Raw genomic sequence first — 25,157 nt, 5'->3', positions numbered from 1 at the left:
ACGCCATCCTTAATGTTCGTTGGCTCTTACTCTGTTATAGCTTACGGTAAATGGCAAAATATTATAATTTTCACCTTAAACCATTTAAGTACTGAATTTTTACTCCAGGCAAAAACAAATAACTATTCCAGCCCTACCTACATGGGTGCGCGAATCTTGTTGGGTGATTTCTTCATTCTGAATGCACGTTGCAGACATTCCATTAATATGGCATGTTTTCACTGGTTTCCTGGCGTCAGTGAATCATTCATAACTAAAAGATGATAATCAAACCTAAGTTTAGTTATAGGCAGGCATGAAATCGCCTGCGTTCTGGTATAAAACTTTCCGTTGCGACGAGATGGCCCTCTTTCGCGTTCTTTAGTGACAGCGTTTGGAGCTAGCAAGAAAAAACAGCCGTCTCAAAATGAAATAATTTGTTTTCTCGATTAAACTAGAAAGGATTTAACGACATTGCAAAGGAAATAAAAGTGTGTTGAGACGATGTTCCAGGTTTGTCTCCAAGTGTCTCTCAGATATCCATGTGATATCTTTTCTGTGGAACGGTATAAGATTTGTCCATCCAAGTCGTCTGTCTACCCTTGGGCTCACTCCGTCTTTCCAGCTAGCTTGTCCTCCAGTCCTCCCTCCTCCAATTCCCTTGATTTCCTTGCCTTTCCTTGAATGGTCTCTGGGAATTGCGTTCCCCGTTCCATATTCAAATGGTTTCTAGTGCTCTCCGTCTCTTGGCCGTCGTGAGAGTGGTCGGAGGCAAGAAAGCTCATTATTCACATTCCTGGCGTGCGACTTAAAAAGAGCAGCCGTGTCTTGGGAAACGGGAGTGAAGAAATGACTCTCACTCTTTCGTGTACCGCCTCTTCCGTATCCGTCCTTAACTTGACTCGGCCACCTTTCGTCCTCCCCTCCTCCTTGCGTGCTGATTTGAAATATTTTCACTCACATTCTCAGGTGAGTCGCGTACTGATGCCGCGGGAACATTTCGTATCCGATGCATGCGTGATCTTTTAATTTGATGCGAATAGTGCGTTTAATTTTTGTTGTCATCGTGGAAGATAGGGCAACATCTGCATTTGTGTTTTCACGACGCTGAAGTATGTGAAGCTTTCAATATGTATTTCGTTGCCGATTTAATCAGTTGCTTCTTGGATGATGGACTAAACCTAGGTGACATGTTGTTTGTATGAAGTATTTCAGTCACACTCCGTCTAGTAGTAAAATAAAAGGCTATCACATGCCTTCCAGCTTTTCTGTGTTCGTTTAAAATACAGCTTACTATCGGATGTACTTCTTGTTTTGCCAATTCTTTTATTCTCGTTACTTACGCACCTGCCAGAGGGCCTTGTGGTGAATCACAAGTATGGCGTATTGGCGGTATAGACAGCGATGAAGCCTTTAAAAGGTTTGTTTCCATGATTTAATGAGGCTAGAGATATGTAAAGGTCACAGAGGAGGTGCATGCTTCTTATATCTGAACCCGATATTTAACAAAATGAAGGAAATAAAAATCAGGAACTATGTGTGCAGTTTTTATAGCTTAACTATAATATGCCGAAGAAGAACTCGAAGTAGTGTTATGAGAATGTATGGAATGGCAGTTTTAACAATAAAAAGTTTGTTTATTTTAGCCTACTAAAATTTTTCCTCAAGTTATTTTCGTCTGGATCTTGTGTTCTGTATTTATACGTATGCTTCCCTAAATTAGAGTTAAATGGAAAAAGGGACCTTATGGTCTCAGTTTCGCCTGAATAAAGACTATCTCTCTATTTATTGACATTATTAGTTAAATACAAAGGTATTAAACTAATTATAATTTGATAGATTCTACGATTAATATGTATGACTCATAATTTCAATTAATGTGTTGTAAACCATAATTCATTTACGCTAAAATTCAATTATTATTGAGGTATTGAAAAATTTGAAAATTCTACGTGTCCTTATTCCATCTTATAATTTTTTCAGAACTGTGTAGTTAATTGTTTATTTGATATTCCCAGCTAGAGTACACAGTCCCATGAAACTATCTCGAATTTCGTGCCAAGACTGGAACATTTGATTAAGAGGCCATTTAGTCATTCAATTGGTAGGTTACATGAAGGCTAAAGGTTTAATATCAGCCCTGAAAATATGAAGAATGGTCAGAAAAGGTAATTTTGCTTAAAAGCCAACCTATTATTAAGAATTCGTTGAATCATAGGTCGTCCCATGTTCAAGAACTATGTTTTTACTCTTCGATCGCGTTTGTTGTTGCAGACTTAGTCCTCTGTACTTACCGCATCCTCAATCTGTGCCCCATTTTACCTCTCTCAGTCACTGTAAATTGTCAACGAGCGTATTCAGTCACCCTTCGACCCCTCGTTCCTTTCCACTGTCAACCCCACACGTCATTCTCTCAGTCCCTATCGGACCGACCTTTACCCACTATGCAACGCCGCGCCGTCCTCCCTCTCCTCCGCCTCTCTTTCCCCATTGCACCAACCTGGTTCTGACCCGCATTCACTGCCACCCTTCTCACCCTCTCTCGGGGTCCCCGTCACCTCCATGGCTGTCAGCTCGCCTCCCCGCCTGCAGGGCCAGTGCACCTGTACCAATATATTCATTCTCCCGGGCCCCCCTTCGCCCCACCACCATCATTTTGCTTCCTGACGCCGCTCTCCCGTCGTTCCTGAGATATCGACGCGAGTCCCGAGGATCCACGGCGTCCGGAGCGTCCAGGGGATGACCTGCCGTTCACATATGCGTGGGCGCCAGGCATCCACATAAGGGGGGGGAGGATATCGTTGCGCAAGGCCGAAGGAGTGAGGGGGTGGGGACAAGGTGCGCTGACGAGCGGAGAGTTTGAGAGAGGGAGGGAGTTCGTACGCAGCCCTTGGCCCCTTTCTTCCTTCGAAGCGGCGGCGACGTCGGGGGTCGAGCGGATTTTGCGGCGCCGTGTAGTTTAGGCGCCACGCACATCGCGTCACTCCAGCTGTCCGGGAGAGTGATTAAGGAAATCGACGCGAACGCCTCTCCGATTGGTTACTTCATTTTTTACGTCCTAGGTAACTATGAGACCTTATTTCACTGAACTCACATCCTCCTAAGTCCATGGAATTTGAGGAGTGCTGCTAAACTCATCGATCTTGATGTGGTGTTGTTTTGATTGACTCATGGCGCGACCCAAATGGGAAAATTATTTACTGCCAGCGTAGTTCAACCTGCCTGTATATTGCGTAATTAGCTTTGGTTAGGTATTGATTATCTTTAAATATTTTTAAAATGTTGCCCCGATTCCAGAATTAAGGGAAAACCGACGATTTCGTGAGTTAAAAAATATTGGCGTTCCACCAACATAAATTAGCCACTATCTGTAATATAATTATTTAGGTTTTGGTAAGCGAAATATAAATTAAAAGAGTAATGTATAAATATATCGATTGATACTGTCAAGTTATTAATAATAATAAATTAATTATAGGTAATCATATACAGTCGAGTGAATAGAAATTAGCAAAGGGTTAATCGACTCAGGGCTTAATCAATTGGTTTAATCAATCAGGGCTTAATCAATGTCTTCTCTGATATTCCCTACAGCATTTTTGTATTAGCAAACTACCTTAGGCAAAATGAAGGTTTTTAGTACACAAATAAATAAGAACCTAATTGAGCGGCAAGCCCTGTAGCACCGCGAAAAATCAGTCTCTTCGCACCGCTTCGCCTCCACCTGTGACAACCATGTTCCCTAGGTCATTTTGGTCCTTAGGTAATAGACAGTGCGTGGTACTTATTTTGGTGGCCACAATCTCGTCCAGTTTTTCATATGCTATGAATATAACAATGAAAATATAGTACCTTGGATCATTTGGGCTGTTTGTAATTAGTTTTTATTTTAAATATGTATTTTCTACCCTTCATAAGGACAGTTTTAAATAGAAGTCCATGCCAACGAAATTTAGTGATAATCCTCAAATCCAGATGATGATCTTTTTGGGGTTTTCTTCATTTCCGTTCCTAGTGTCCTTCATAGTTCTAGTGCCACCTTATTTCTAATTCATCTTATAGGCCTGCCGACCAATAAAAAATTAAATCCTGTGGTCCATATACTCATAAGAGTAAGGTATTCTTATCCGTTAGTATCAGCGGAGCAGAGAAAACTGGTATTGTGTAAGCAGTCCTTGATATTTTTTCCTAAACCCTTATATAGAAGTGGTTTTAAAGTGACTAATAGTCTTGATGTGTGACAATGGTGCCTTATTTTCTCCGCTCATTGCAACGGTGGGGGAAGGCCGTCTACTTTTCTTCTGCGTTCCCTCGTTCGGATTAATACGGTCTGCTCCATGCCCTAGGGATAAAATCATATCCAGCGGGGACTCATGTGGGCAGGAGGATGAGTGAGAAAATGTTTTTCGTGAGGGAGGAATGAACTGGGTCTTCAACAAAAACAAATGAGTCACAAGTAGGGCGCAAGGGGGGTGAAATAGGGTTGGAGGAAGGTGAGGCGTGTGAGGGTGTGGAGTGAAATAATAGTATTAATTGGGGTGAAGCGAGAAGTGAGGGGTCGCTCGTCGGGTCTTTTCCGAAGGCCAGTGGCTCTCAATTGGGATCTGCGCCCTTCTTGATCGGATTGACTCTTGTGCCTTGCTCACCAGTCGAGGTTAATTTTTTCTTTGGGAAACTACTTTCATTTGTGATCTGCACGATCTTTGGCCAACATTTTACATTGAAACGTTTGTGAGTCACGAGTGAAGTGGAGATTTAAGGCTAATCACTGGTAACGGAAGGGATTAGTAACGTTTTTTAGTTTTTTTTTCGTTTTACGACCCTAAATGCTTTTTGGATCGTATGGAAAGGCTTTATAGTAGAGGGAATCGACGTAGAGAAACTTGAGGGAGGATAAAATGTTCATGTGTTTCAAATTACATTATTTTAAGTGTTGTTTTTGCTAAATAGTACCTTGGAGTTTCAAGAATATGTTCTTGTCGGTCAGTTGATCAGTATTTTCCCAACCACGAAGACTAAATTGAATGGAGCCATCTATTGCATTGTGGATAGAAGTTTGCATAGACAGCCTCAGCTGTCCGCATCCCTATTCATGTTCAGCACCACTTTTCGTGTCGCTTCATAACTGTTATGCGTCATAATTTGAAAGCGTGAGGCCCAATTTGCAATTACAGCTCAGAAGTGGACATGATGATAATATTACTTTAACTTCTCTTTGATAACAATGTCATTGCTATCACTATCTTAATTTTGATGTTGACGGTGATGGGCACATTTAATCCTCTTCTGAACATATAGAGGGATTTCGCAATATTAAAATATCACCTCTTTCAGAACTATTCGGTAGCACGCATGAGATCTGCATGCATTACTCCGTACTCTCAAATAGCCATAATCGTTCTCCGTGTGTTTTCAAATCCTTTGCGTCACGATCATTCCATCCGCTCCTTCCGCAAGATGAAATAACACTCTGGTTCGTTCAGAATAGACGACCTTTTCATCTCTCCGGAAGTCTACTAACGGCGGCAAAAAAACGACTTAGAGAGTAAGGAGCGCCAGAACGGATATTCCTGAAGTGATTAGGGTGAAGAGAGACTTTCATCTCCGCGCGTGCGCTCGCAGAATGGTGACAAATGAATGCGACGCACTGCAAAACTTACTTATTATATTGTCGAATTATTTTCGAATTGCTATTCGTAAGTATGTCCGTCCGCCACGTAAAGCAAATTTCCGTGCTGGAACCAATCATTTAAAATAACTACTTCAGCCTCAAGGTGATCTCAGTTGAGGAAGTTTTGCAAGGAATTGCTGAAGCTCATTTTTTTGTTTGCTTCCCGTTGCTCCCAATTACCTAATCCTCACTTTGGCGAGGTATGCCTTCACACAATGTAGTTGTTTGATGTATTCGCAGGATATCCTTTGACTCTCCATAGTGTTATGCCTGATTTTGTATTCTATGGAATGCCAGATTTGCATACAAGTCTTGGATTACGATCGCTTTAACAAAACCTTTTAAAAATAAATGTACATCCCGGATTTCTTGATTTTAGCATAATATTTTGATGGGGTTGAGTCGGTCACATTTTAAAAATGAAGTTAGTGCACCTGATTCACGGTGTAACTCAATTGAGGGCATTCGCGGCTCTCCGCTCCCCTTTTCTCGCATTAACGATTCTTTTACTCCCGCACTCGCGGGTGACGCAATCCAGGAGAGAGAGAGAGAGCGACAGCCATTCGTTCAGCTTTACCTCTTGATCCCTCGAGAATTGGAGTGTTGCGTAGAAGGGAAACGGATTATTGCGGAGGAGGGCAGGAGGAGGGGGTGCGGAAGGAGGAGGGGTTCTCCACGAGGGGACGGCTCCTCTATGGCGGCGGAGTGCGAGAGAAGTGCGGTCCACGCCTGCTGGAAGCTACGGTGCTGAATCTTGTCAGCGTGAGTCACGCTCAGCTCTGTTTTTCCGCCCCTCATCTCATCCGCTACACCTAGCAAACTAGCATACGCGCTCCTTTGATGACCCGCCTCTGGCGACCCACCCGGAGTCTCAGTTAGCTAATCCACAGTCCTGTGCCCGACGCGGTGGAGCTTGGCTAAAGAAAATGGGGAGGGCGAGGATGGTGGTGAAAAGCTGGCCGTAGACAGAGATTTGCCAATAGTGAAGCTCCTTTTATGAACTAAAGAGGTTATTCTGTCTTGAGTTGTTCGAGTTCTCCCAATCCGGCTCCTGTGCGACCAAACTCGCCTTGAGTTTTGAAGGCGCAGCTTTGCGAGTCGAATAACTTTTGCCGATAAGGATATACTCGTCCCTAACATCTTAATGTATTATTTATTGTGTAATGCGAACGAAGTAGATCCAATCCTCCACCATTGGTCAGTTGGTGAACTTAGAAGAAGGGTTAATGTTTTAATCATACAGCTCCTTTTATTTAATAATATGAAATTTTGCGATTGTGATTGGTGAAATAAATGCTAATAACATTGGTGATTACATTATACCGCCGTTATTTTAGTTGAATGGTCTTCTTCTATTCAACCCTTATATGCCGTCTATATAGCCTTCTGCTTTCTACCGTTTACTTCTACTACGTAATAAACCGCCGATCATTACTAGCTGCACCTCTCCAATCAATGCATCTTGCATTGCAGTTTCTTTGGCTTTATTCATGGTATGGCGCAATGTATGAACTTAAATTAGCGATTGTAATGAAGCTGCATCATATTTTTTTGTAATTTACTCCTCGACATTTTTTGTCGGCATAAACGCTTGAAATTGATGCACATTATTACGTGGGTCGTTCATGGCGTTCTTACGAAAAAATAAAATAAAACATCAATTTAGGGAGATTATGTTTATTTTTCAACATAATCTCATTTTAGCTCGATACACTATTACCAACTTTGTGAAGCCGTCCAATAAGGAGGATTTCGAAATGTCCCCAAAATAGGAATCTGTGTTGGCAATGACGTCCTCGTTCGACATGAATCGTTTTCCGCCGAGCCATTTTTTCAAGTTTTGCCATAAAAAAGTCATTGGGGTTCAATCTGGTGAATATGGTGGGTTTTATTTTAATTCGAACTTTATTTCCATATTTTAGCTATAGTAGTTGCGCAGGTGTACACCCGTGCATTGTCTTGATGGAATGAAATTTTTCCTTACCAAATGAGGACGTTTTTCTCGACTATGGACTACAACCTTGACGTGGTAGAAGGGCTTATGCGCTCCGATGGCCCCTAGAGCTGTGCTGGGGGGAGCAATGATAAGTGCTCCTGATAGGGTCACCCATGCCTAATAGGTCGAAGGTTAGCATCCAGACGAAAGGTAGTCCACGCAGCGTCTGTTCCTCAGTGAAGCGGCCGAAAAGGAGTCTGACCCCAGTGGGACGGCCATTGAGTGATGTTATCACGTTAAAAACACTATTGGGGAAGGCAACGGGAAAACACCTCAATTATCATGATTCCTGGCAACTACGGGGCTCGGCCCAATCGGCCGTGTGTTGTGTCCGGCATCGGGAGAGGCAAGGCTTCCGCGGTCTTCATATCACTAAACCTTTGCAAATGAAAACCGACAGCTGCAGGAGAGAAGACACAGAAGAAGAAGACCAATTTGTTTAGAATTGGAACTTTGTATGTTGGGACAATGTTTAGGACTGGAAAATTAGAGAATATCTAGCGAGAGATGTAAAGGGGAAATATAGATATTTTAGGTTTATGCGAGATGTGATGGAAAGATAGCGGGGATTACTGGAGTGATAGTTATAGAGTAATGTACAGCGGAGGGGAAGAGAGCTAACGACGGGTTTACATAATATTGAATAAAAAGGTAGGAAGAAGCATAGTCAACATAGAGCAAGCAACGGATAGAATATAACAGTAGAGATGAAAGCAGACCGACGAACATGGTCATTGTTCAGGTATACATGCCACCAAACAATCATAAGTAGGAAGAAGTCGTTAGGGTATACGATCAGCTAGAGGGCATAATCGTGTACGTTCCTGCAGCGAAATATTTTATAGTAATGAGGGATTGGAATGCGACGATAGGCGAAGGAAGAGATGATGATGAGGTGAGGGACTACGGTGTCGGTAAGATGAATAACCGCGGGGAGAAAGCAGATGAGTTCTGTAAGAGACAGGGGTTAGTTATCACCAACACTTCGTTTAGACACCACAGAAGACGTAGGTATACATGGAAAATGCCAGGTGACTCAGAAAGGTATCAGTTAGATTATATTATGGTTAGGCGCATGTTTAGGAACAGTTTGATCAATTCGAACAGCTTCCTGAGAGCGGATGCGATCTCTGACCATTTCAAACAGATAAGGCAGGGGCGGCGGGTTAGGAAATGGAATGTAGAAGCATAACATGGATTGTCAAGGAAGAAGTATCAGCAGGCTGTAAAGAAAATCATGAATGACGGTAAAATGTTGAGTACTATTAAAGAAACATGGGAGTGTATCAAGAAAGGGATATGGAAAGGCTCAAAAGAAACTATCGGAACCGTTAACGTGAAAAGGACAAGGAAACCGTGGATCATGTATGAGGTGATTAGAAAGATATATGATAGAAGAAAATGAAATAATGTAAACACAGAGGTAGGCAAAAGGAAATACAAAGAGTTAAGTAATAAATTGAGACGGGTAACAAATAAAGCAACAGAAGCATGGTGAAAGACGCATTGCGGCGATATGGGAAGATTGCAGAGGAAGGGTGAAATTAGTGCGCTATACAGCAAGGTTAAACCACCATGGGGAAGTAAGAAGGGAAGATCTGTGTTAGCACTTAGAGATAAGTCGGGTAAGATAAAAGTTGGCACTGGAAACAACCAGCAGAGATGGAAGGAATATATAGAAGAACTGTATGGTAAATAACTTAGGCCAAAGGTTAGACGTAGAAAAGGAACATGAGGTACAGGAAGATAGCTTAGGTGAAGGCATACTCGACGATGACGTAAGAAGGATATCAAGGGAGATGAAATCACAGAAGACCGTGGTGGTTGACAACATTCCTGCGGAACTACTAAAAGGCCAAGGAAAATGTGGGAGGAAGAGTGTTTGGACTGATTCTTAGTATCTATAAGAAAGGAACCTGACCGGAAGACTTTGTGGGATCCGTTTTAGTTCCTATTCCGAAAACGATTAAGGCTATACCATTTGAGGACTACAATAGCAATAAGTTTGATATCTCACGCACATAATGTTCTTCTCAGTATCATCAACAAAAGGGTAGAGAGTAGGGAAAATGATTACTTAAGGGATGATCAGTTTGGTCTTAGGAAGGGGAGAGGCACTCGTGATGCCATTGCAGTAATGAGAACACTGATCGAGAAGAATATAGAAGACAATCAGGACGTATTTGCCTGTTTCGTAGATTTCGAAAGAGCGTTTGATAGAGAGTTGGTAAAAAGTAATGAGTATATTGCAGATAATAAGAATAGATTGGAAGGACAGTATGCTAATTGCAACCAGTACACGTCTCAGACTGCTCAGGTGCGAGTGGCGAATGGAGAGTCCGGATGGGTAGTGTTAGGAAGAGGTGTAAGGGAGGGTTGTCCATTATCACCGTTGCTGTTCAACCTGTATGCAGAGGAAATGATTAAAGAGGCATGGGAAGAACTCGAGGTAGGAATGAAAGTGGGCGGGGAATTCGTAAAATCAGTTAGGTTTGCTGATGACCAAGCTTTAGTTTGTCAGTCAGCCAAGGGGTTGCAAGCATTGCTTAGTGAATTGGAAATTCAGTGCGACAGGTATGGGATGAGAATCAATTTTAAAAAAACAAAGGTCATGTGATTTTCTAGAAAGAAAAAGGCTAAGCTAAACATTAAAATATAAGGGCATAAACTAGAGCAGGTGTAACAGTTCACGTATCTCGAATGTGTTTTGGACCATCACGGAAAAGTAGTAGGGACGTAAGGCGAAGAATTGCGCTAGGCAAAGAGGATTTCACAAGGAGGAGGGAGTTGATGATAGGGACGTTGAGTAAGGATATTAAGAAAAGACTCGTAAAAACTATGATATGGAGCGTAGCTATGTACGGCGCGGAAACGTGGTCGTTGAAGCAGAATGATAGAAGTAGATTGGAGGCTTTTGAAATGTGGGTGTGGAGAAGAATGGAGAAGGTGAAATGGACAGAGAAGAAAACAAATGAGAAAGTACTTGGTATGGTGGACGAAGAGAGGGGTTTGTTGGGAGAAATCCGATGGAGGCAGGAAAAGTGGATGAAGGGGGTGTTGACCGGCAGTGGGATGTTGAAGACTGTGATAGAGGGTAGAATGTTGGGCAAAAGAGGAAAGGGAAGGAACAGGATATTGATGTTGGACGGGATGAAGGGAGGAAGAAAGTACTCAGCGATGAAGAGGGACCTGATGTAGAGTAGGATGCTGGATTTTTTGTTTTTTTTAGGAGTCACAAAATATTCATTTGATAGTTGTGTCCATCAAAAACCTACCTCAACCGGTAGCTTACTTATTAATAATAAATAATGCATTTTTAAGCTTGCGCCTTATGTTACTATCGAACGAAATGTAGTTATGCGTACTATATTTCTTAGCATGAACATCGGTTTTTGTGTATGCAAGAGTCATCGAGTTCTGAGCTTGACTACGTTATACGCTTCAAAAAGAAATTGTAAAGCTGTAAAATCTCTGACAACGGCGTGGATTGTCACCAACATATTTTATCGCAGCCATTAGCATTATCATATGTATCGTTGTTCAACTAGTAGGACCATGATATTTTAGATAATTATGTGTTTGTTGTACCCCATTAAAACCTGAACTTTTATCTTCGTTCCAAATGTGACCCGGCTGACTTTTCGGAATTACCGAATGTTTCGTAGAGAGTATATGTTAACTATCAGGAATCAATAATATAAAATTTGCATTCAAAATTTTCACTCAGAAAGGTACGTATTTCAAATTTTTCCAAAAGTGCCAGAGTAGTGAGTTCGCCAATTTAGTAGCCTAAGTCTTCTTAATCCGAGCATGATTATAGATATAAAAACAGTTGCTTAAAGTTAGGTGACGATTTCTATTCTTCATTTATGTTATTGTGGTTGGTGCACATATTAAACAGCTGATTGTATGTTAAACTGATGGATCATATTATTAATAAATGTTATCATTTGTTCAAACCTTATAATAATGATTCCAGTTGATTTGTTTTTTTATTGCTAATTTAAAAAAGGAAATGTTCCTTGTTTATTTCCTCCTTGGATTTAGTCATGAAATCTTCACCAACATTCTTAAATTTTGTAATTATTGAAGTTTTATTTTAATTCTCGACTTGATTCGTAGAGAAATGCTTGGAAACTATACTGTGTATACTATATTAATTGTATGCCGTAAGGAATTAAAGTGCGTGATACATTAATGACTCCTATCCTGCGTAATATAGCGTTTGGTACTTTTATCAGTTTCAATCGGCATCCACGCGGTACGATTGCCTGATGGTTGAAATTTTCCGGATGCTGCGCACGAACTTGCGATCGTGGCCTCATTGTTTGCGAGGTCCTCTCGGCGGTCGCGACTGCTGTTTCGAGGTCGCTCCGAGGCGCAAGGCAAGAGGATGAAGAGTTTTCGAGGGGCGGATGCGGACGAGGAAGTCTGGGAGGGGGCGGGCGAGTCGGGAGTAGTGACCAAATCGGCAGCTATGCCCATTGAGTAGCCTCCTCCCTCGCTCCTTCCCTATTTATCCAGGGCCCCCTCCCCTCTTACGCCCTGACCCCCCAGTCCACATTTCCGTCCAATTAACTGGTTCAGGTTTAGTCCGGGAATACTTATCGGCGTCATCACATGATCCCGCCTTCCTTGCGTTAAATTGGTACTGAGAGGATGTCAATGGGCGAGATCGGATTGAATTGTTGGATTGGGTGGGTAGGGTTAGGAAAAAAAGATTGCCGGCCCTAACGATGGACTGAAATAGAGGGGCCGGCCGTTCCCGCTCATGACTTCCCTCTCCACTTCATCCCAAAGAGGGACTGTCATCAAGGGAACTTCCAAGGCCGTCGACTGTCGGTGACTCACTCGCCTCGCATTTCCTGCCTCAGTAAGGGAATATTCGAGGCTATGCTGGGGACGGTACAGCTGCCGGTGCATAAAGAGGCAGAGGATCGTGAGAAGTTTCGATCGGAGAGGAGGAGACTTCGTAGATACTGTTGGTGCGACCAGGCATCGGCGGAGATGCGAGGCCGCGATGAAGTTGGTGCGGTTTGAAGGGGTACCATGAGCGCAGCAGTAGCTTCCGCTAGGGGTGCGAGATCAGGCAGGCGAGATAGAGAGGGAAAGGGGTAGGAAACTGTTCGGATTCTTTTTTGGATCGCTTGGGTCTAATCTTTACTGCCGCGAGATCGTTAGTTAATTACCGTAAGTTGACTTCTTTTTGGGGGAAGGTAGTAATTAGGAAAAAAGAATAATTCCGAGGAGACCCTCTTGAGTTTAACTGCGGCCTTAACGCGTAATCTACCGCATTGTTGCAGCCTGTGGAGGTAATTCTGGACCTATGGGAAGGATGCTGATTCTTTATTTTATGTTCCTTGGAATATTTGAAAGCGATCTGGTGCTGATAAGGATTTGTAGGCTTCAAAAGGTTAGACATCTCTGAGAATGTCAGTGGCATACATTGAGTAATGGTTTGGAAATCCGAAATTGGCCCTTAAATCCTTTTTTTACAATAGTTTACCTTAATCCACCGTTGCTGAATGGATAATTCGTTTTCTTTGGATTAAGTGCTCCCGAGGCATAGTTGTGCGAGCAGATACATCCTCTAGATTCATTAATGTAATGAAAATTCACGAATCGATCGTGATAAAAAATGCATGCATCATGGACATCCATTGCTAGTAAACTACTTTCGTTGTTCTTTTTGTCCAAAATGTAAAACTTCTGGAATTAAATTGATCGAAATATAAAAAATTATATAAAGATTTTACCTTTTTGGCATTTTACTTTTTGTCTTATCTGAAGATATATACCTGTAATTGTGAACGTTAGGCTGATAGCACGACAGTAGTTGACTTGACGGATTTTTGCAGTGGTTTCATTGTCTATTGTTCTATGGAATTCGGATTTCATTAATATATGTATTTGCTGGGTTTGGAATTTATTGAGGCATCAGTATGAGGTAGTATCACATTCACTACTACTGTAACGATTGAATTGCAGTTTCCATGTTGATATTGCTTCGCCAGGGAAATCATAGCTTGTCTTAAAGTCACTACTGTTTGCTTAAAATCATTCCTTGAACCTGCGTAACAAGTCTGGTTTTGACAATAATAAGGGATTGCCATCCAACAACAACGTATTTTCCGTTTAATTCCAAAAAATGAAAGTCTTGGATTGAAGGTCTGATATCTTGCTGTAAGGAGGTCAACCAAAACAAAATAAATGAGACGTCCACCCTTTGGGGTTTGGCGGGTTTTTCTGGTTAGTTTCGTCAGTGATTTTTGAACTTGATTCTCATAAACAGGAGAATTCAGTACAAGATTCAGCAATGAATGACATTATCCCTTTAGCCTCCAGCATCTCACCTTACCCCAAATAACAACATCACTCAAAAAAGCCACATGATGAAATGTACATCCGCTTTCAAAACGCAGAAATTGTCGGTAAAATCCGACAGTTATTGCACGGGCCGGCGTTGAAAACGCCGAAAATTAAAGGGACCTTAGATTTTTTTCATGATATTGAATCGCGTACCCCACGTATGGTATGTAAATTTGTTATTCACCATGTGTTTTGTGTCGTCATTTTTTAAACACATTTGAGTTCGGATGTATTTCATTTCGTTGAATGGGTATTAATAAGCTATATTCATATCAACAAATGGTGTGACATGGAGGAGAACCATTTTAATGCGAGATTTTTTAAGCATTTAACTGAAATTCATACTGAAGAGATGTTATTTAACAAGATAAATAGTTAATAGTGCCATTTGAAGTTAACGCATTGTATTGAAATGAAAGACACTGTAACGAATCCAAGCTGTTTAAGAGGTATTTTAGCAGCTTGTCAAGGTAAATTGCTAATTGTCAGGGATGGCAGAACGTAAACCTTTTTGCTAAAATGAGTACCTATGGACTTAATCCTTGCATGCCATATTAATACTATTCAGGAAATGGGTATGTTATAATATGGTAAATACTAATTTTATGACTTTGTTTGAATCCATGTTGATTTTTTGGAACCTGTAACAATAACTCTTGCGCTTGACGACGGCTAATGACAGTGCTAAAGTATGGGATTGCTCATTAGTTTCATTGGCAAATATGTACTGTATGTTACACGTGAAATAATGCTTGCCTGCACCTTGAAATAACCCTCATAGTATGCCCTGCGGCGCGTGAAATTCGCACATCAGGTTAAGGGGTAGACCAGTTACTTTACCTACGGCTTCCCAGAATGGTCTGGTACCCTAAAAAGGCGGAGGTTTGCATGTATGTCATTTTAGTAATTATTGGTAACCGGTCGACACCGATTACTTTCAGGTGGTATGATTATTTTTTTTCGTTGCGATTTTCCTGGTGGCAACGGTGAAGTTTGATCAAAGATAACTCTTACAACGAAAATTACATACATACACGCCCTATCAAAAACAGATAAGAGACAAAATATTCTAACCTACAATGACACTTCCACATCACATACAAAATGCCGTCCACGTCACATACAAACAATATTTTAATAACTACAATGACGTTAATTTCCCAGTGGCTGCTTTACATTTATACTTAAAACTTCTAAAATTGGATGGATTACGGATTCGAACTAAATCATTTGAATTTGTCAACAATCACAATGCGCACCGGGTTCCTTGGTCCAATGGGTCGTTATTTGAGGCATGTTTCAATCCATTGCCTTTCTTATATTTTCCAATGCATGGTCTGTTTTCTGTAAAGTTTATAGCCTTCTCTATAGTGCATTCGGTCGCAATTGGACGGAAAATCTTTTTTTAACGTTTGTAGCATTCCTTTGAGTTCGTTTCTGTTTTCATAGTCAACCTTGACTCACTTTGTATAATTCTTTGTGTTGGGTTCTTGTTGTCTTCTGGGCCTCTTAGGTACCTTGCCAATGTTTGTCACGCTCTTATGTTTACGTGCTTCATTCCGTTCCCCTCTTTCCCTCGCGATCTCAGTGGTGCTTTAATCTCAAGTGTCGCAGTTCAGCCGAAACAGGTATATTGTCCCCAATTTTATGTGACCTATATCGATTGTGATGTGTTTTTTTAAGCTTTTCAAGGATATAGTGAAATTTAGAGCAATAATAGAAACGGATAATGCTGCTTTTGGAGGAGGTAAATTTTTCATCTTTTATATGTTAAATTTCAATTCAAAAGGTGAAATTGGCCATTAGTTATGTGAATGTCGCAATATATATGTACTGGGAACTTTTAAGAAGAAAATTGAATGAATACCATAATCGAAGGAATCATGGAGGGGAAGAATAGTATAAGAAAGCCGATGTTGAATTATGAGAAACAAGTAATTGGAAAATGTCGGTACAAGGAGCTAATGAAGAAAGAGGTAGGGAACAGAAGAGTTTAGTGAGCTGCTGCAAACCAATCCTCTGAGTGAAAACCAAGTTGATGAAATGTACTCGCACGTTACGGCATAAAATACCATTTTTCCAATTGAAATTCGTAATTATGGTGAAGCAGATCACGCACGTTAAATCAAGGAGATAGATGGTAGATGGGCTTGATTTCAAATGTCGTTTTTTCCACGCACGATTAGAGATCAGAGTAGATATGATCTCATGCGCAAATAATTAGTATTGATCGTGTTAGTTGTTAATTAGTATTGATAGTGTAAATGTTGTCGATATCCTTCATGAATTTTAAATAGACCCATCTTGATAACACTGTTCCCGCATGATTATAAAATATCCCTTTTGAGGATACGTGATTTTTCATGTAAATACCATCTTTCGTGTAACTTCGTGCAAGTGTATGATCGAACTGTGATACATCTAGAGGTGTAAAGATTTTGATTGTGCATGCATGGCTGGTGACTGGCTTGATTGAATGAATTTTAATGCATGGCTGGTAACACTCCCCACCACACGCCTTTGAGGTGGCTTGCGGAGTGCTATGTTTATGTAGATCACTTGCTCAATTTCCATACTTCGGCCTCATAAAACTATTTGTAATGAGGACCGACCTGAAGTTTTCAAGAATATCTTTAGAATGTAATTGCCGCTAAAAATTGCACTCTTTGCGATGTGAATCAGAACAGTACGTCTCTAAATGTTTGATCGCCGTTAGGGTGTTCCCGTTGAAACATCCAAAGTTTTGCAGGCGTCTTATATCCAGGCTTTTATTTTCACTGGAGTATACAATTCAAATCTGCCGTCCCGAAATCTAATCCCTTCCCTGATTGCAGATAATCATCGTCGTACTCTTTTCAGGCTTTCTGTGAATACAGGGTTCGTCCGGAAAATAAGTGTACTGATTTTTTCCCGCCGCTCCAGGCGCGCCCAGCACCGCTCTGACGGGCTGCGATTGGAGGGGGGTATGTTGGCAAGCGACGCTGAAAAAGGCAGTCGGCTCTGAGCTGTGGTGTAGTGAGGAGCTCTGTTAACGCGAACCTCCACGCTCGACCCACGTCACGGAACGCGATGCCGAAGTTTTTGGAGCAGCGTTATTCCATCAAATTTGCGGTAAAGCTTGGGAAATCGTCTACCGAAACTGTCGGTATGATTAACCAGGCTTACGGGGAGTCAGCCATGTCCAGAAACATGATCTTTCGGTGGCAAAAGATGTTCGTGGAGGGCAGAGAAGAGGTCGACGACGAACCACGGCCTGGACGCCCATCAACGACACTCACCGACGAAAATGTGCGAAAAGTTCGCGATGTACTGAACTCTGATCGTCGTCTTAGTTTTCGGATGATAGCAGAGCAGTGTAATGTGCCAAAAACAATAGTGCACGAGTCGCCCGCGTCCGGCCAGCGATCAAAAACATCTGGCGGCTGCATCACGACAATGCGCCGTCTCACACCGCGCTTGTTGTGTCGGACTTCTTGGCCAAGCACGGCGTGGCAACGCTGCCGCACCCGCCCTACAGCCCGGACTTGGCACCATCGGACTTCTTTCTGTTCCCGAAGATTAAGAGGAGTTTGAAAGGAACGCGATACGGGACTTTGGACGCCGTCAAAGAGGCCGTGACGACGTGTCTTCGAGAGGTTCCCGATGATGCCTTCGCGGGAGCGTTCCAGGAATGGGAACGCCGCTGGAACAAGTGTATCGACTCACAAGGGTCCTATTTTGAGGAATATTAGCTTAAGATATGTAAAATTGTAATACATTTTTTTTTCCTGAGCTCAGTACACTTATTTTCCGGACGAACCCTGTAAATGATTGGGGTTGATATTAGAAAGTACGCAATCTAGAAAGCATATGTTTCAAGTTTGAAGACGCCACGTTGTTTAGTATTTGTTTGGCAGCTATCAATAGTGAACCTTTCCAATGAATTTTTGAAAATGGAGAAAATTGGTCATCATTATGTGATAAAATACTTTAATTTGAAAGGCCTCAGCCCAACCAATATAAAAGCTGAACTGGATTCTACTCTGGGTTAGTCTGCTCCTTCAGTTTCAACAGTAAAATATTGGGTAGCAGAGTTTAAACGAGGCCGTGCGAGATGTCAAGACAAGCATCGCATTGGGCGTCCAAATGAGGTGACGACTCCAGAAACGGTGAAGAAAATCCGCAAAGTGATACTGGATGATCGTCGACTGAAAGTGCGCTAGCTAGCAGACATAGTAAGTATTTCAAAAAGTGCGGTACATCGCATAATAACAGAAAATTTGGAAATTAGACAGCTGTGTGCAAAATGGGCTCACATTCGAGCAAAACCGGTGTCGTGAAGATGTTTCAATTGAGTGTTTAGCTAAGTTTCACAGCAACGAAGCAGAATTTTTGTGCCGTTTTATAAGCATGGATGAAACATGGGTCCATTACTTCACACCTGAGACAAAAGAACAATCAAAACAAAGGATTCAAAAGGGAAAACCGCTTCCAAAGAAGGCAAAGAGCGTTTCATCTGCTGGCGAGGTCATTGCGTCGGTTTTTTGGGATGCGCGTGGGATAATTTTCATTGACTATCTTGAAAAGGAAAAACTATCAACGGCGAGTATTATGCGACTTATTGCAACGTTTGAGGGAAGAAAGCAAGCAAAAGCGGTCGCATTTGGCTAAGAAGAAAGTGTTGTTTCATCAAGACAATACAGCAGCTCACAAATCCATCATTGCAATGGCCAAAATTCATGAAATAAAGTTTTAATTGTTATCTCATGCACTATTCGCCAAATTTAGCCCCCTCAGAACATGTTCTGTTCGCAAACTTGTAAAAATGGCTTGGTGGTCAAAGATTTTCCAACCGAAGAAGTGATGTCGGCAGTGAATGGCTATTTTGAGGAGTAAGACAGCTCTTATTATAAAAAGTGTATCGAACGTATTGAACATCGCCGGGAAAAGTGTATAGTGCAGAAAGGAGATAATGTTGAAAAATAAATAAATTTTTTCCAAAATATTTGTTTGCTTTGTTGGGTCGGGTAGTTTTGGGATTACCCTCGTAAATATTAAAAGTACGAAATCTATCATCTATAGGTAAAAGTGATTGTCGAAGATCTAGATGTTACACATCTCGTATCCCATTGTTTTTGCCATTTTTGACCAATTTAAACCAAATAAGTGGTAAATCTTATTGTTTCTCAAGTAGTTAGCTGTGTGCCTGTTTAGTCCTAACTCTACTGGAAGGCTTTACTCGTGTCTGATTATATTTCCAAAACTGGGAATGAACGAGCGACGTAAGGCGAGTAAGTGTACCTTTGATTGCGTGCACGCGAAGTTTGGCGTCGTTTAGCTTCAGTCAGTCGGAATGACAGACGACTGCATGCACTTCTCTTCTGTCTGCCTCCCTACATATTTCCTTCTTCCCCTACTTCAGCTCTCGTGCCCTCTTCCTCGGCCCATAGTTCGTTTCGAATCTCCTTTTAGTTCGATTCCAGAACCCCTACTCCCCTCACCCAACCTCGTCGCTTTTTTCTCTTACTTTCCCGAGCATTTCCAACCCCTTGTTTTCTTTCCCCATCGTGCTGCGCGGCGTGAGACTCCGCTGCAGTACTCCAAAACAGCCGCAGCGCCAGTCGGTTTGCGGGGAAGGAGGCGGATGGGCGGCGGGGCGCCGAGTCTGCTGCCCACCCTCCCCGCGCTCCCCTGCAATTTCCTCCTCACGTCCGAACTGAATCTCTCGGTCTTTGCCCACCCCAACCCCTCTTCGTGACACCCCTTCTAGTGCCATAAGCCCCTTTTCACCCCTTCCCCGCGTTCGTCGCGCGAGCACCTATACGGCGGAAGCTGGCTATGGAGAATGCTAGCTTCCCCCGGCGTTGTATTCCCCATCTCATTAACCAACCCCCCCTCTGCTGTGAACTTCATGCCTTTCCCTTCGTTTTACATCCGGGGATTCACGAATCGTTTCACATTCCCATGCCTAAGTCCCGCGGATTTTCATTTTTTTGTATAGCCCGTTTGTAGTCGTAACCCATTCCGTTCATATCGCAACTGTTATTAAAATGGAAATAGTCCCTTCTCTATGTTTATTTCAAGGCATCAACGGCTGAACCTTTCTTGAAAATGCTAATAGATTTAGGTGATAAAAGGAAAATTTAGCCTCATAATTTCTATCGGTAATTACTTTAGATTGCAGGGAAAATAATCGAATAGCCAAGTATATTACCTGCATTAGAATTCTTCGTAATTGTGTCCATATTCCTTTCGTCGATCATCTCCTTCATGTAGTTTTGGATTTTAAGTTCTCCTGTGCCAAACCAAGCGTTGACCTAAAGGGATGTAGATGAAGACATAGTTCAAAATATAATGGAATTTGGTATGACCTGTCGACTACGAGGGCACCTGAAGGCTAGCGCAGAGTTCGCGTATTCCGACTCTAGATGAAAGGTTTCCATCTTCCAATTTTATTTCTACCATGCTTCTCCATCTTTCTCGTCGATTGGAACGGAGTGAGTTTTTCGTGGAGGTAGGACCTGGGTTTGCGATCGCGAAAGACTACGCATTCCAACCAAGTTTTCCGTTCAGCCGCCGAACTTTCACTTCTCCTTACGGCGTTTCCTCTGATGACCGCCAGTTTTTTCTATGCATGCCCACCGTTTGAATTCGTCATGCTTGTCTACCCGTGGCTGCCGTTGCCCCTCTAATACCAGGTACTGCTATGTCTCCCCTGCGCCCGTTCTTCCTGCTTTATTTCCTTAATACGTCGCTCTCATTTGATTACTTCGAGGGAATAAATTTAGTGTAATTGCGAGGATCTGATTCAGTGATAATAAAAGAAAGAGCACGATCATATTTAAATGGCCGCCTTATTCTTCGCTAAATTTCAGTGTAAATCAAATAATTACTTCTTGCTGTTGAAGTTCTGGGGCTAATTGATTTAAGTTAAATCATCTGTTTTTATTTATGAACCAGTTTATTTATTTTATATTTTATCCGAAAATGTGGTTAAACAGTGACTTTATTACTTCGTGATGTGTTCATGTGATTATTTTAAGTGGCTTTTATCTCGACCATTTCAGTAAGTGAAATTATACGCAATCAGTGTGAGCTATTCTATAAACTAGTCCCATCATCTCATCTATGTAATCTTGTGTGTGTCATGGTGGACAAAGAAAGAATAAAAATTTGTGCTTGGCTACAGTGGGGTGTTATCGATATGATGACTGGTTCTAATTGACGCAATAATAAATCGGAATAACCTTCATACTTTAAAAAAAATCAGTAAATAATGTAATCATATTTCAGTGCTTGATTAAATCTATGATGAAGTGTCAGATTTCCTCTGTCGTCTGGATAGCTCAACTGATAAGCCATCATTCGTGAGGCCATCATTATAGTGTTGTCAGGTGTTGAGATAACGAATTTTGGACAGTTGGCGAATTTTAATGAAATTATTATTGCAGGACGTGAAGAATTAGAAACATCTGAAAATTTCGCTAGCGACAAAAAAAGAGATTATCTGAGTTCCGGCATCCTGTCTTTTTCTGTCCGAATATTCTTCGGAAGATATATCCTCTTAAAGGAAAGGAGAGAATGAAGCTTTTTAGGCGGCATGAATGTAGGTGGAAAGTAATTATGAAGAATTGAAGAAGGAAATATAATACGGCAAGCGGGGAAGTTCACTCCAAACTTAATTCAAAATAGTGGTTAGGAACCGTCCAAAACCTACGTTCAATAGATAGATTACCTACGATAATTATGGTTATAACATCCCATAAAACTGGACGTCCGAGCACGTACGTTACACCTTATAAAACACTTCTTGTAGTCAAAGTCCCACTGAAAACCGCCACTACAGCCAATCTCGAACTAGGTTTCCGTGTAAAGCGTCATATTCTAATGTGGACTTAAGTCTTCTTTTCCTCGTATTCTGGCGTCGAGAGGACCATGACATTTAATATACGGCTGGGCAGATTTATGAGGAAGACACCACCACCCAATGATAATGCATCGCACTGTCACCGACGATATAGTTCGTTTGCCATCTTTTGCAAGACATCGAAAGTTGTTTCATGTGTGTTTAATACAATTAGTAGAAGTAATAGGGAAAACCGATCTCGTCGCTTACGAAGCAAATTAACCATAATTTTTGTGAAAGCATAAGGTTTGTTAAGTCCAGTTTGATTGCATCCTAATAAATTGATGACATTGTTGCGAATTTTATTTCATGTTTTTGTTTCGCCTTTAGTTGCCCTCATCGGAGGTACGCACGTTCCTATTTTATTTTATTATTCAGTTAATTCAACATGTAGAATTTTTTTTAAAAAACATGGAATTTTCCGATTTTTTTAAGCGAAAATCATTGTTTGGTTTTACTTTGCCACGGAGTTATCGTAATAAATATTTTACTAATGCGCACGCATCCTATTGCTCATATAATTAGCTGTATCATGCGCTACGGTTACATTTCCCCCGGCACGAAAATTTTTGTAACTTGTAATATCGTTCTGCTAGCGCTTCGTCACTTAACGAAATGTGTGTGTGCGTCTTCATATGTATGCATGGGTACACATACATACATCCGTGCAAAAGAACATTGAAAAGTTCTCAGAAGTGAATAATAGAGTAATATCTACAGTTGTGAAATGGTAGACGGAATAGGCAGAGGGTTTGTGGATGCTAAATGTACCCAAAATTGACACTTAAAATCAGTGTTGATAATTTCGTTGCTGCAACCTTCTTTCGTAGGTTAACATGCCCTTTGAAGGTTTATTTGTTCCGCTAAAAAAATTGAAGTGTATAACGTTGTCTATTTTAAAAATGCCTGTAATATCTAGAGAAATTTTTTGAAAATCTTGATAGGGCGGCGACACTGGAAGCCAACCTTTTAATGACCTCCAGCCTTCATTATACTGAATTTTTAAGAGGTATCGTGAGAGTCGTTAACGTTTATCATCGATATGTCTATAATCTGTTTACGCATCAACTTTCCTTGTACGCTATTTGCGGGATAAGGTATTTTTGTGGGTCAATGTCCCTCATCAACCGCGGTAATAGTTGACGAAGTTCCGAATTGGTTTGACCTCCGTCGCATGGATGGAGTCGGGACGATGAGAGCAGGGAATGGACGAAAGAGATGGTCGATAAAGGCTCCCCTTGCCTTGTGAGCCTTTTGTTTAACACCCCGCCTCCTTTTCCTACCCCCCTCATCCTTTGGTTCCTTTCTCGAAGACTTCATGAAGGGTTGGGCTGCAAAGGGAGTTGTCGTCTCCGAGATGGGGATACAGCGATACAAACCCCCTCTCGCCGCCGCCTGCGAGGGGATCCCGCCGGTAGCCATGGAGATTTTTAACGGCCGGATGAGTCCTGAAACCCGCCTTGTCTTCGCCCTTACTTCGGAATCCCGATCTCGATGTTGTTACGAGCGCGCTTCACGGAACAGGCGTGTCTCTCGACTGAGAGCTCGAACGTGAGAGTAGGAGTTGTAGACGGAAGTAGGTGTTGTTGTGGTCGACGGGTTTATCTCCTTGGGAAATAAGTGCCTTTCGATTTGTCGATGGTTTTGATTACGCTTCAGCGCTCGAAAAATATTCACTTATCTTTTATCTATCCACTCAAAGGTACTCCCTTGTGTGCCATTTGCAACTGCTCTTGAGTGTATTTGTGCGTACTCGCGCATGTGTGTATTATATGATCAGATGACTACTTTAGTCTGCAACTTTTTTCTGGCACCCAGTGGTTGAGAAGTGCCGATATTACAATTTTAAAAATTAGAAAAGGATGGAGGACTTTGGATTTTATGCGGTGCTTTTTTAAATGATTGAAGAGTCCTCTTTATCGGATATTCAATGTTTTCTGTAGTTATATATTTTAAACGCCACATGCTAGACTCTTTAGAGTTTCACTAATAATTTTTGACGAATCGTCTCACTTAAATGAGTATGAGATTCATCGCTAATGATTTTCAGTTTTAAATATAGAGAGGCATGAATAAAAGGTAGAAAGTGATGACTCATCAATCACCTATTACGTTGCTGATCTTTGGTTTAGAAAACAAAAAATAACAATCCTTCCAAATGCAAAATAGAGGGTTACGTAAATCCTAATACTTGATTGCGGTTTTAATTCAAGGGAAAGAGGTCTTTTATGAGCCGGTTGGAATTCTAATTTGTTCCGCAGGGTTATGCGCATCGATGTCATTATCTCACTTTGCATTTCCGATGAGTCATGATTTTATCTCATCCGTTTTTCTTTTGTTGCAGGTTCATGGGGGTGTGTGTCCACGAAGGCCAACTCCACGCATTGACTGAGGTGAGTGCCATCTGTTGACGGATTTCAGAATTGTATGCATTATCCGTCTTATTTGCATACTTCTGAACGAGGACTACAAGGTGTGGTAAATAAAACGACTGATTTTATGACTTGTTTATTTCGACGGATACAGCTTAATCGAACTTTTCGCCCTCAAAGTATATGCCTTGGCTGACGACACACCTTTGCCAACGTTTCTTCCAGCTCTCTAACCCTGCCTGGTGAGCCACCTTTGGGATCCTCTTCAGGTCCGCCGTACAATTAGTTTTAATGTCCGCAATAGAGTCGAATCGGTGCCCTTTCAAGATTGGTTTTAACTTTGGAAACAAGAAAAAGTCTAATGGAGCCACGTCTGGGGAGTAGGGTGTCTTCGGGATCACGGAAGTTCCGGTTCTGGCGAAAAACTGCCACGATCAGCCCCGTGTGAGCCGGCGCGTTATCGTAGTGGAAACGCCATGCATTGTTCCTCCACATGTCCGGCCTCCTACGGCTCACTGCGACCCTCAGCCTCTTCATAACCTTTAAGTAGAAATATTTTTTTACGGTTTGACCTTGAGGGACGTATTCGTAATGAATCAGCCCTTGCCAATCGAAGAGAGACACCAAATGACATTCACATTGGACCGGGACATCCGAGCTTTCTTTGGTCGCGGACCTTTCCACTGATAAGACTAGGCCTTTTCCTCAACATTATAACCGTAAACACAGGTTTCGTCACCGGTTACGATGGTTTTAAGAAACTCTGGGTCGGAATTGGCTTGATGCAGGGGTTTCTGACAAATGTCCACACTTTTTTGTCCCTGTTCATCAGTCAGCACCCGAGGGACGAATTTGGATGCGACGCGCGTCATGCCCAAAATGTCT

At 41.8% G+C, this 25,157-nt stretch overlaps 1 protein-coding gene across 1 annotated transcript in view; it reads left to right on the top strand.

The window, feature by feature from the left end:
• Positions 1-25,157, top strand: part of cdi (center divider) — a 253,646-nt gene that overhangs the window by 194,643 nt on the left and 33,846 nt on the right. Inside the window, exon 3 of the mRNA XM_071588086.1 lies at positions 24,245-24,293. Within this exon, the coding sequence (XP_071444187.1) occupies positions 24,245-24,293 (49 nt within the window). The remainder of the gene's footprint in view (positions 1-24,244; positions 24,294-25,157) is intronic.

Source organism: Hetaerina americana, unplaced genomic scaffold, assembly GCF_022747635.1.
Source record: "Hetaerina americana unplaced genomic scaffold, ioHetAmer1.1.p SCAF_3, whole genome shotgun sequence".
Taxonomy (NCBI): Eukaryota; Metazoa; Arthropoda; class Insecta; order Odonata; family Calopterygidae; genus Hetaerina; species Hetaerina americana.
The sequence above is the reverse complement of the archived record's forward strand: the minus strand, read 5'-3'. Positions and strand labels throughout refer to the sequence as shown.